The sequence below is a fragment of the Macrosteles quadrilineatus genome, unplaced genomic scaffold, assembly GCF_028750875.1.
Source record: "Macrosteles quadrilineatus isolate MER2022 unplaced genomic scaffold, UCM_ALF_1.0 Scaffold_1__1_contigs__length_201487025, whole genome shotgun sequence".
NCBI lineage: Eukaryota > Metazoa > Arthropoda > Insecta > Hemiptera > Cicadellidae > Macrosteles > Macrosteles quadrilineatus.
Window position 1 is genome coordinate 140220089 of NW_026542594.1, and position 13230 is coordinate 140233318.

At 37.0% G+C, this 13230-nt stretch overlaps 1 protein-coding gene across 1 annotated transcript; it reads right to left on the reverse strand.

Moving 5' to 3' along the window:
• Positions 1 to 789: 789 nt before the first annotated feature.
• LOC128982916 (cytosolic Fe-S cluster assembly factor NUBP2 homolog) lies at positions 790 to 12811 on the reverse strand. The gene is made up of 5 exons (XM_054401986.1): positions 12502 to 12811; positions 8624 to 8822; positions 3250 to 3361; positions 2459 to 2612; positions 790 to 1226 (listed from the first exon to the last, which is right to left on the reverse strand). Exons 1-5 carry the CDS (start codon positions 12610 to 12612, stop codon positions 1011 to 1013), a joined length of 792 nt encoding a protein of 263 aa, XP_054257961.1. The 5' UTR covers positions 12613 to 12811; the 3' UTR covers positions 790 to 1010.
• Between the last annotated feature and the right edge of the window lie 419 nt (positions 12812 to 13230).

Consider the following 13230-nt stretch of genomic DNA (forward strand, 5'->3'; position numbering starts at 1 on the left):
GATCCTTCTGGACCAAAAAACAATCATTATTCCAGGATTAAACCAACAACCTGTAAGGGAATGTCATTTAAATCCCATTTGGTAATCAATTTAAAAGAAATTGTATTTAGTTAGTTTATAATTTTAATACTGTATTTTATACTGGTAGGAATTGGTTTAAATCATTGTTGTGAACTATAAATTAAATTGTACTTAAAATAGAAGGAGGAATTTAATTGACATTTTACTGCACTGTTTGATTAAATGTTATAAAATAGAGTTGTAATTTACAATCTGATTCAAATCTATTGCAAACTTATTTATGCCACACTACACTATTTTGACGAACTTCTCACGCAAGGATTTAGTCCAGAAAACAGCTGTTTGCCACCAGCTTAATCAAATGGGGTTTTATTGCGTACTACTGTACTGTAATGAGTTTTACCGGACGCCAATCAGCTGATTATACTGTATTTGGGTGGCAATGAGTTTTAAAACAAAAGATAGTGATTTTTAGTCCTATAGTTGGTCCTCTTCCTGGTGGTCCTTTAGTTGGTGGTAATATATGAGGATTTGTACAGATTTAGTAGTATGCTGTAAACTATCGAACGTCACTCGTCCAAAATGTGTTTACCGGACTCGTATGGTAATCCTGTACTCGACTTCGTCTCGCACGGGAATGACCACACTCGTCCGGCAAACACTTATTTTCAGGACTAGTAACGTAATATACTATTACGAAGCAAGGTAGACCTGTTTAAAAAAACGAACGTTGACCACAAAGCTAAGATGAAGAATCAGTTATTCATCTTTAAAAAAATAAATTTATTTTTTAAATACAATATTCTATACATGTTTACGTAATACTACAAACATTATACATGTTAGCATAGACAAAAAGAATTAAATATCGACTGTCAGCCGTGCTGTGGTTGCCATAGGTTCTGGCGCACGCCACTGGGAGTCCCATGCAGTTACGGCGACAGTCTATATGTAATTATTTTTATCTATTATGTTAGTTAGGAACATTGCTAATCTGTTGGTACACTACAATTTTTCTTCTCCATGACGACTCTAACCACATTCTTGAATACTTGGGCTGTTGTTGAATCTGGATTCCTTTGGATTTCACTTTGTAAAGGTACTCGAGTCACTTTTGGATCTATTGGCAGTCTTCCGAGGAATGGTATGTTGGACATTTCAGCAAGAGAGGATCCTCCCCCACTCGAGAATATGTTTGTGCACTCCTGCGTTCATAAACAAAACAACACTATTACTAATTGGTGCAATTAACAACTTAATGAGTATATGACAAATCAGTTTCCCATGTTTTACAATATTAAGGTTAAGAAAATTATGATGACCACTTAACCTTTGAAGCCCAAGGCATTATTCATTGATTTGATCATTTGTATTTTTACCATGGTTTTTCCTCATCTTATGAACACAAAAACGGTAGCAAAATAATAATTGTCTGGGTAGCCGACAGATAGATTCAATTTAGATTTATTACTATTCAATATTAAGATTTCAACAAATAGATTCCAAACAAGATTGTTTCTAGACCCAGATACAATCTGTCACTAGGCTATCAATTAATGACCCAACAAAAGGTTGACAATTGACATTAGGTAATCACGAGTACATGGTTTGGATCATTCTCTAAAAAAAATCCATGAAAGCAACCATGAAGCAATGGAAGCGTGACTACACAGAAAATAAAAAATGTCTGATTCGAGGTGCATGTCACAGTAATCTACCCATCCTGTCGACTTTCACTCAAGCTGTCCACTGACCAGGCAGGCAACTCCCACCAAGCTCTGCCCTCGTGAGTCAGTCTAGCAGTCTAGACCTGACCTAGATGTACAGTGCTATGTATTTATTGTGTGATGTAGCAATAATACACTGATAAATCCATGGCATTCTAAGTATTAAGTTACCGTACCTGAATGGTTATGTAGGCTATTCAACTTTCAGTTTAGGTCATTAGTTTGAACATAAAAATAATTTTTATCTAAAGCTTAGACTCTTGGAGTGAAGACACGTTTGGAGTAGCATGTCAATCCCACTATGAAAAGTAAATTATAAACTACAAAAACAGCTATTTTATAAGGTAAACTTAAGTTTTAAAGACAAGTGGACAGAGTCTTAACTGAACTTCTCAAAAACAATCCTATGCATAATACGTAAAACAAGCTCATTACATCAAATATGGAAAAGTGATCCACTGGGGAGACCGAAGAAACGCTGGACGGATGAAGTAAAGAAGGATATGGCCAGGACGGAGATACCGCAAAAGACAAGACGACGTGGAGGCAGTGTGTTGGTATCAGACTTGGGGTATAAATGGCCATGGGAGTAAGTAAGTAATACGTAAAAAAAGAACGTTTCATCAAAAGCCTTACAGTAGATAATGAGAATTTTGTTTAAAAAAATACCAATTTGCTCTTATCCAATAATATTAATAAATGTAACTTACCGAACAATTTGGACAAACATATCCACTCATATTTTCCAATATTCCTATGATTGGTATACCAGTTTTGCGGCAAAAGGTCAGTTCTTTCCTTACGTCTTCAATGGCTACGGCTTGAGGAGTTGTTACCAAAATAGCTCCTTGACAACCTAAAGTTCTGTAAGGAAAATGGAGATTAAATATTTTGTTATTAGATTCGTAAAATTTAAAAAAGTTTTAACAACGATTTATACTGAGTTCACTTTTTTTAGATTATAGGTTTAATTAAGGTCTATTTAATGTCCAACCAAAGCCTCATGAATAATCTCAGAACATAACAGTCCTACTGAAAATATTTATGTTAAATAATGTGCGAGAGAATGATTAAGTTTTATTATGTCAAAAACAGAAATAGGCTAATAGAAAAGTCTCATAACGTCAAGTTCCAGAGTATTGGATGTGTGTCAAAGTGAATGAAACAGGCAACCTTTTCTGATTGCTAGGCAAGTAGGCTACCGGTACTAATAACTTCTCAGCTATCAAGCTTTGTGTTCTAGTTTAAGTGCTTTATTATTTAAGTCTCTTCAAAGTTGTTATTTTAATGAGCTATGATATAAAACCATTAGATTTAGTTAAATACAAATTTGGAATTTTTTAAACTGTAGTAGTAATGTAACAATTATACAAAATTAAGAGCTTTGTTTTCAAATTCAGATGTAAATTGGTACACAGTTTTTCTGTGTAGGCTACTTAGTTAAAATTCATACAGAATCACCAGCATTTAACAATTCTTTTATTCAATTTACTTTTCTCACCTTAGATTTTCCATGACTGTGATATGTTCATCGGAGGTGCCAGGAGGTGTGTCAATTACTAGATAATCAATATCTTGCCAATAAACATCACTTAAAAACTGTCTAATCATTCCTGTAAAAAAAATGAATTAGTATTAGGGTAGGAGCTGCATTAGTTTTATTTTAAAAGGCAACAATCAACTATCAACCACTGGGATGGGGACGTCACCTATACAGTAGACTCCCTCATATCCGGACACCTTTTAACCGGACTGGATTTTAAAAGATCAAAGTAATGTTGACGAATGATATACTAACCTCTCAATGTAAACTTTTCTAATATCTACACCATAATTACTAAAATTCACCATCGGTATTAATCGAAATTGAAATAAAACTGATCTAAATGAAGCTATACAAAGGCAGGCTATAGAATAGCATTCATTGTTTGCCTCCAAGAACAATACAATTATTACAATAGAAAAGGTTACGAAGCCTACCTTGCCATCAACAACTTAGGACAACTTAGGCTACTGATCATTATTTGCGATGATTATTAAAGCTGTACTTGTTTTATTGTATACAAATCATACTAAACGTTATAAAGCTGTATTATATTACTTAAGTTGAACTAGATTTTAAATTAAATTATAATATTCCTGCACAAAATTTTTTTTTATAGTTTATTTATAGTTGGCTAGTCAGATTTCATTTTAAGGAAGGTATTTATATTCCATAACCGACACATTTTTAGGCAAACATTTTATAACCCACTCACTTCACTTAGATAAATAGTAGTTTTGCTACAGGCAAATTAAAATACAACAAAAATAACTATGAATCCATAGAGACAACTCATTTTATAGAGAGATATCATTCAAGTGGCTCTTTGTTGAATATTTTTGAAAAGTAAACAAGCAATGGCCATGATTCTTATTCTGGTGGGGTTGGCAGGTGTGGGTGTGGGGTTGACCATATGTTGGATTTTGGAGCAAGTATTTGGACGTCCACCTCCACCAGCTCCTTTCCTGGAATACCTGCTGCAATAGATTGACACAACCTTCCTTCCACCCCCAACAACATCTAGGGGGTGAAGGTGCTGCAGGGGAAGGAAAAATGGAGCAGAAATTTAAAATATGCAGCAAAAAAACAAAGAGAGACGCCATGTGAGAGTATACAAATCTCCGATAAAGCGTCAACCTCCTAGATCTTGAATAAACTTCCTGCCAAGAGTCGACCAACAGCTCACAAGAGAACACATTCAGTAATCAGAACAAAGCTACTGAGGAACATCATGAAAAAGAAGGGGAATAGAGAAATCACAAGAAATCTTCTTACAGTAGAACCCCTCATATCCGGCCACCACGGGACCAAGCCCCTGACCGGATAACGATTTGGCCGGATAAACCAACATACTATGAAAATGACAATTCATACCTAATAATAATAGGTAATCAATATATGCAATCAAAAGTATCATTTAATTCTGTTCTGGGATCATTTTTAGAAAAAAAAACATGTTTGTAAAAAGGAAAAAAATATTTGTAGGTCAAAGTCATTAGTACAAATATTATGATTCCAGGTAACAAAACATATTAATTGGAGGTAAAAATGACAATAAATTGTACTTAAAGATCATTAGGACTTAAATGGTACTTGCATTTCTAGGCCTACTCAACATTCTTAACCATTTTGTGAAATACAAAAATTAATGTAGGCCTACTCGTACTACTGTACTAAACCCACTTTGGAAATATAATCAACCAACTGATCAGAGGTTAAGCCTACTAGCTCAACTGAGTATAGTGACTCAGCAAATAAATGTATAAACAAACAGATAAATAATGAGAACAATTTATTTTATGACTTAAGCAGTCACAAAGACTAGTGGCTGCATCTAAACGTCTGTAAGCTGTTAGAAAAAAATGTTGATATTGGGAAGGGGCCGGATAAACAGAGGACCGGTAAAACCAAGGCCGGATATGAGTGGTTCTACTGTACTTCTATCTACCTGAAGAAACAGTCGTTCTGGCTCGACCGTGGAGACAAATACCCAAACTTGAATACAAATACCCAACCTTGACTGCAAATACCCAACCTTGACTAAATACAACCTATCACAAGCCTGAACAAAAGGAAGGTTAGAGAATTTTCAAGTGGAATCGTAAGACGTATTAAGAAACACCTGATTTTGGAGATCCTGGAGCATCAACTATGAAACCCTTTGTCAATAAACATTGTTTTCTATCGGATCTTTTTGAATTATTTTAGATAACTTATACATGAGTCAGTACAATATGTTATAGAAATACGACATAGGGTGTGATGGAAATTGTGAATAAAGCTAGAAAAACATTTGAGTGTTTGCAATCAACAAAACGTTTGTGAAAGGTCTTAAATAGGCTACAAATTGAGACGTAACCCCATAATTGAAACAAACCAGTTAGGGAGAATCTAAATTAACAAACGACATAGCCTCTTCTAATACAAGGATGTGGCAAAGGAAATTATACAACGCCCCAATCTCGGCCTACTCAACCAGCTGTAGTACAATTCATATGGAGCTTCTTTGTAATTCTAATTCTTACTGGCTATTTATCATTGTTATCGAGAGTGCCTTGCAAGTTGAAGCAAATCTGAAATAACATATATTATATATATAGATTTAAGTCCGTAAACACAACATTTTTTGTAATTTTTGAGAGGTGGAAGTGCGCCATCAATTCTCCCATCTACCTGTGACTGTGGTTCTATGGGTTTTGGGCAGCTTGTTGTGTGCGATCAACATTTTGTGTGGCAAATCCTCGACTTTGGAAGTAGCCTTTCCTGGAGGTGAAATCGGGCGAGTACGCGTAAGCTCACGGGGACACTCTAGGGGAACGGAACTTTCCGCAGTGTGAGGGCAACAGCATGGCGCACTCCATCAGCCGATCCCTGTCTCTGAACCCGGAAGGTATGGTTATCTAGAGTGTGGGGGGTTCTCCCTGGAACCTCAATTGAGTTAAGGGTGTCGCCACCTTTGGTGGATAGGTTTATCCGGGTGGGTCCCACTTCTATACCTGCCTCCTTTTGGGAAACCCTGATGGCCTGGCAGTGATGTTGGGCTAGATGGGCAAACGAAGTAGGTAGATCGGGTGCTGGGATCAAGCCCGCTAGAGGTATCTGGGGATCTATCGCACTGGGTTATCCCTGGTTTCCCAGTAATGGGTTGGCCTCGATCGCGTAGTGGTGGAAATGGGTGGTTGGAAAGCTGACAGTCCCCTTCCTCCTTGCTTTGATGGCGGGTTTCGGCCTGTCAGGGATTAGATAGGTCCAGAGTGTTGCTTGCACTGTGTTGCGTTCAGGGCTTTCCATTATGGTCCTTCAGGGCTTCGGCCTTGGTGGAACCCAATTGGAGTGTGCGTGCGAATAAATAGCTGGTATCCCTGGTTAGGATTGAGGGGCAACCTTCTTTCCGAAGTCATCCACCCATGGTGTCTCCTAGGTTGGTGTGTTAGCTCCGACCGACAATATGGGTCCCGAGTTAAGTGCAAATAGGTACCGGGTGGTCGTCGGGGAGTTTCGGCTCCTTCGACAAAAGAATAATAAAAAATAAATAATAATACCATTTAAAAGATCACATTCTGAACTTTCATTTTATTATATAAACAAACCCTGTAGCAGGTATATAACAATGTCACGACGATTAGAAATCAAATGAATTTTTGGCGCAGCACGACTTAAGCAGCTGACACTTGGGAACTGTCAAAACACAACTTGTTTGGCATTATAGTGCTCCGGTAATTTTCGTCTTGGAATGATGTGGGTTGTACCACTGGATAGCCATTGATTTTATCTTCATTGTGGTATTGATATTTAGAGCGAAATATTGATTGCACAACAGGTCCGATTTTATTGAAACAGCTGTTTTCGAAATTTATAACAAATGGCCAACCAGCATAATACGCTAGTACGGAAAATACGAATTACATACAGTGTAAGTTATTATTACTAGTCATATAATGTATGTCATTTTGAAGATGAAGAAATTTAGCTTGTGATAGTGGCAGCCCTGCGCTCAGGGTTATTTCTGTTTTCTCTCACTAAGACGACGAAAGTGCGTCACTACTGTCAAGGTCTCATACACAAAGTGCCTTGTATTCGCCATTGCGTGTTGTTGCCGGTGAGTTTTCGCTCTCGTTTTATCCGCAATTTATTACTAAATTCGTTATTATTTCGTATTGTTAGAGAAATGTGTGCGTGTATATAACAGTAATCTTCATGCATTTTATTATGCACTTAATAGTGTGAAATTGTGTTTATAAAACTTTGTATTTTTCTTGCGTTGCGGTTTCCGTTTATTTATATTATTATGCCCCTACACGTAAAAACAAAAATTGTTACCCAACGTGTTATACATTTTTATGTAGGTAATTGAATACACTACAAGATGATTATGTTGGTTTGAAGTTAAAAACATTTGGTACAAAATTTGTATTAGGCCTACTAAATATACTGTAAATTTTTTTCTCCTCACAAAAACGCTAAAATACAAAAATATTATTTTATTTATGAATAAAAACTATTTTTACCATAAACTTTATGGCTTCCTTACTTTATTATCTTTACAAACATATATCATTATTAGTATACACATATATTAGCCTATGACTTTTTACAACACAAACTAACACTGTAGGCTATGTTTTTCAATTTTTTCGGTTCTCCGTTTGTTATTATATTTCACCCCAAAAACTTATAAAAAAAATATTTTCCTAAAATGTTATATATTTCTATGTAGGGAATTAGATTGTCTACAAAATGTATATAGCCTAATGAATTTCCCATAAGAAATCTGTAGAAAAATTTTTACCGAGGCTGCTTTTGAAATTAATTATAGGTATATTTTTTAATTTTTTTTCACTTTACTGAAAAAATACACTTTCTAAATCATTATTAAATTACTACCTATTTCTAGATTCTCCTGTTCTTTCCGAGCAAAATTAATATAAGATGCTATAAGGGGTTCTTTCATTTACTTTCCATAATATGTTATATCCAAACCAGTAGCCTATTTTTTGCAATTATGTATTTTTGTGCGGCTGCACTTTACAAATCCAACACTCATTCATATGAAAATATCGATCGATATATCGATTAGGTATCCGATAAGTTATATCGTTTGGTTAGTTAGGTAAGGTGAACCAAACACCACCAAGGTTGGCGCCAAGGTGGTTGGTGGTGGTGGTTTGGTAGGTGGCGCTTAACCTAACTAACCAAACGATATAGCAAATGAAACAATCGAATAATCAAAATTTTAATTCGAATGAGTGTAGGACATAAAGGAAAGTGCAGCCTTTTGTGCTGTTCTTTTAAACTAATTAGAAGAAAATAATTTTTATTCATTTAGGCCTACCTGTTTTTTTGGGACCTCTCCAGACTACACTATCATTTCGGGACTTAAGGAGAAAACCTATTGACATTACAGCCAGCTTTTGATCTGCATCTAGATATACTGGAACCCATCCTTCGCTGCATTGGTGAACTTCTTGATTCTCTAGGCCAAGCAGGTAGGGTATACTTGGACCACATAAGTCAATATCAAGCAATCCAACCTAAAACAATGGACCTGGTTAAATGATGTCTCATTGTGTGTTCCTCGATAAAACGTAGCCTATGTAAAAAAGTATTTAAACCACTTTAGTTTTGTTTTTACTGGGGAATTTAAGTATTCAACCTCTAGCCTAATTAAAAAATTGCCTAAATCTATACAAAGTAAATTTAGTTAGGCCCACCAGCATTTTGTAATCTACCATTTTGTACATAGCCTATATTTTTCAACATAGAGGATACGCGTCCGGTAACCGGACGTGGATAAGGCGTCCGGCAATGACGTCATGGGGTTGCGGGAGCCTGGAACGCCTTTACCACAACAATACAATGATCAGCCATCGGTGGTCGTGGTGTAGTGGATAAGGTGCTCGGCTGATATGCAAGAGGTCCAGGGTTCGAATCCCATTGGTGACTAACTTTTTGTCGAAGATTTTGCATTGAATACCATTTCTTCTTAACTGTACATTTTTTATTAGAATTTTTGGCATTTATAATTTTTTTTATAAAGAATATAACCTTAATTCGATTTTTTCATTATCAGCAAGTTTGATCTGGTTAGGTTATGACAGTAATTGCCGGACGTCTAATCCACGTCTGGTTACCGGACGTGTATCCTCTGCCATTTTTAAAATTTTCCCCCGCCCACTTTTTACTAGGGGTTATGCAGTACCCTTGGGTCCATTCTGAAACCCCTAAGTTATTAGACAGTTCAGGCCCGCCGGGAGGGGGGCCAGCGGGGGTTAGGTTAAGTTAGATAGGTTACTTAGATTAAGTATACAGTAGGCCTATTATTTGGGAAAAGTGTTTAAAATGTCTTAAGTAATAGTAAAACTTACTGAAAGAAGGCTATTTAAAAAAACGCCGATTTTCAAGGTGAAATAGGCGTTTGCCCCTAAAGTGCCAAATCTAGGCCCAAAGTGTTCAAAATAGGCCCTAGGCTAAGTTAACTAGGTGGCGTTCGCAGAGGCATCCACAAAATTGAGCGGAGTCATCAAGGGTTCATATTATATTGTTTTTGTCATACTGCAGTAAAAATAGTAGTTTTTAATGCATGCGTTGCGGGTCTAAAGTAGCATTTTTTTTATTTAGAGAGTAAAAATCGTTTTTAGCCTCTATTTAGTAAAAATCAGCTGTTGTCAACTCAGTTTGTAAATTTAGATTGTAAACGATTGCATGTAACGAAAATATGTATCGATTCGTGCTTCGTAATCATTTTAACATACAGTCTACAGGCTCTTCATGTAGCATTTTAGCATTGCAGATACATTAATCCATTCCCAAACTCGACACTGCTCACCTTTACTACTTCCTTCACCACACCCTACGTCGTGGACCTGTTTCCCTCTCTTCCCATAGCATTTTAGGATTGCAGATACATTGATGTAATTGCCAAAGACTGTTCCCACACTCTGCACTGCTAGCCTTACTACCATTTACTACGTCACAGACCTGTTTCCTTCCTTTCTCATAGCATTTAAGTATTACAGATTCATTTATCTAACTGCCCAAACGGTTCCCCCACTCTGCACTGCCAGCCTTTACCACTTCCTACGTCATGGGGCCTGTTTTCCTGTTTCCTTCCCTTTTCATAGCATTTTCATTTTAGTATTGAAGATATATTAATCTAACTGCCACAGACGAATCTCACACTATGCTGATGTTCATACTTTACTACTTCTTAAGCCACTTCCTATGTCGTGGACCTGTATTCATCACTTTCCATAGCATTTTAGTATTTTAAGATACCTTAATCTAATTGCCACAAACATTCCCACACTCCGTACTGCTAGCCTTTACTACTTCTTTCACCATTTCCTATGTCGTGAGCATGCTTCCATCCCTTCTCATAGCATTTCATCATTGCAGATACATTAAAACTGCTGCAAACGGTTTCCAGTTCCCACGCTCCGGACAGCTCGCCATGACTACTTCCTTCACCTCTTCCTACGTCACGGACCTGTTTTCCTCCCTTCCCCTAGCATTTTAGGATTGCAAATATCTTAATCTAATGGTCACAAACAGATCCCACACCCCGAGCAGGTCGCCTTTACTACTTCCTTCGCCACTTCCTACGTCACGGACCTGTTTCCTTCCCTTCCAATTGCATTTTAGGATTGAAGATACCTTAATCTAATCGTCACAAACATATCCCACACCCCAAGCAGCTAGCCTTTACTACTTCCTTTGCCACTTCCTACGTCGCGGACCTGTTTTCCTCCCTTCCCCTAGCATATTAGGATTGTAGATACCTTAATCTAATTGTCATAAACAGTTCCCACACTCCGGACATCTCGCCTTGACTACTTCCTTCACCACTTCCTACGTCGCGGACCTGTTTTCCTCCCTTCCCATAGCATTTTAGGAATGCTGATACCTTAATCTAATCATCATAAACAGTTTCCACACTCCAGACTGCTCGCCTTTACTACTTCCTTCACCACTTTCTACGTCGCGGACCTGTTTTCCCCCCTTCCCATAGAATTTTAGGAATGCAGATACCTTAATCTAATCGTCATAAACAGTTTCCACACTCCAGACTGCTTGCCTTTACTACTTCCTTCACCACTTCCTACGTCGCGGACCTGTTTTCCTCCCTTCCCATAGCATTTTATGAATGCACATACCTTAATCTAATTGCATAAACAGTTTCCACACTCCAGACTGCTAGCCTTTACTACTTCCTTCACCACTTTCTACGTCGCGGACCTGTTTTCCTCCCTTCCCATAGCATTTTAGGAATGCAGATACCTTAATCTTATCGTCATAAACAGTTTCCATACTCCAGTCTGCTCGCCTTTACTACTTCCTTCACCACTTCCTACGTTGTGGACCTGTTTTCCTCCATTCCCATAGCATTTTAGGATTGCAGATACCTTAGTCTAATTGTCATGAACAGTTCCCATACTCCGGACTTCTCGTCTTGACTACTTCGTTCACCACTTCCTACGTCGCGGACCTGTTTTCCTCCCTTCCCATAGCATTTTAGGAATGCAGATACCTTAATCTAATCGTCATAAACAGTTTCCACACTCCAGACTGCTCGCCTTTACTACTTCCTTCACCACTTCCTACGTCGCGGACCTGTTTTCCTCCCTTCCTATAGAATTTTAGGAATTCAGATACCTTAATCTAATCGTCATAAACAGTTCCCACACTCCAGACTGCTCACCTTTAATACTTCCTTCACCACTTTATACGTCACGGACCTCAAGCTAGTGTCGTCATTTGATTATAATTATGATCCATACCGTTTCTGTTCTAATATCTGTGGAATAATGCTATCAGCTATTTTATCTACTGCATTCAAAAGTCAACAGCTGATCATCCTGTTGTGTTGATGAATCTGTGTTTTTGTTTATGTGTCAAATACTGCTTCCATAAGGATTACATTGAAACTTTGAGACCCAGTGGGGCGGATTCCTGAGAGACTTTTTTAACGCCATATAGATGTTGGCACTCACCGATATGGTCTTTATCACCATGCAAAATTTGAAAACGATCGATTCAGCCGTCTAGGAGGAGTTTGCGTATTACGAAATGCATAAGAGTCGACGTATAAGAGCTTCGCTCGCTCCGCTCAAAAAATGAGAAAAACAATTTTTTTCAAAATGCGTTGGAAGCCCCTAAAGTAAACAAATACCAATGAAAAATATGCACTAAATAGTTTCACCATTGGCCTACCTTAAAGCCTTCCTCTTTTAGGGCTAAAGCAAGTTGTGTGCTAACAGTTGATTTTCCTACTCCACCCTTTCCAGATAATACCAAAACCACATTCTTAACACCCTTTAGCATTCTATAACACTGAGATAAGAGATTAATTAATGTTTTGCTATATTAAAAAACGAGACCTTAGTAAAACGCAATAATTGTAACACAGTGTCACAGCAATAACTTAAAATTATTGTTACTGTTTGAGTTTGAGCGATCCGATCAAATAAGTTGAGGTTATGTCACGACTCACTCAAACAAACACTTGAATATATGTATGACGTGAACGTCGTATGTGTCTGTTCTCTGCGGAGGGGCACACGGGAGGGACTAAGGCTAATATATCTTGTAGTGTCAGCGTTCGCCGCTAGAACCGCTAAGTTGAAAAATTTAATTTTTTTTATTTTTAGTTTTAAAATTAACTTTTTAATTATAAAATATTGTTTTAAGATTATAAAATAAAGTTTTAATTTTTAAAACAAAACCATCATAACATAGCCTAACCAACCAGACTTGCTGATAATTTAAAAACTGTATAAGATAAAAATCTAATTAATGATTACTTATAATTTTTAATTAATTATAAAATTAATTTTAAAATTTAGTATTATAACATTAAACTGTCATAACCTAACCTAACCAACCAAACTTGCTGATATGAAAAATTTGTTGACAAAAAGTTAGAGCTACCAGCGGGATTCG

Excerpts from the sequence above, each read along its gene's own strand:
- LOC128982916 (XM_054401986.1), bottom strand. The coding sequence starts at position 12,612 with ATGCTAAAGGGTGTTAAGAATGTGGTTTTGGTATTATCTGGAAAGGGT. Across the intron at positions 8,823-12,501 it reads TAAAAGAGGAAGGCTTTAAG|GTTGGATTGCTTGATATTGA; the intron begins GTAGGCCAATGG and ends CCATTGTTTTAG. Across the intron at positions 2,613-3,249 it reads ACAGTCATGGAAAATCTAAG|AACTTTAGGTTGTCAAGGAG; the intron begins GTGAGAAAAGTA and ends TTTTCCTTACAG.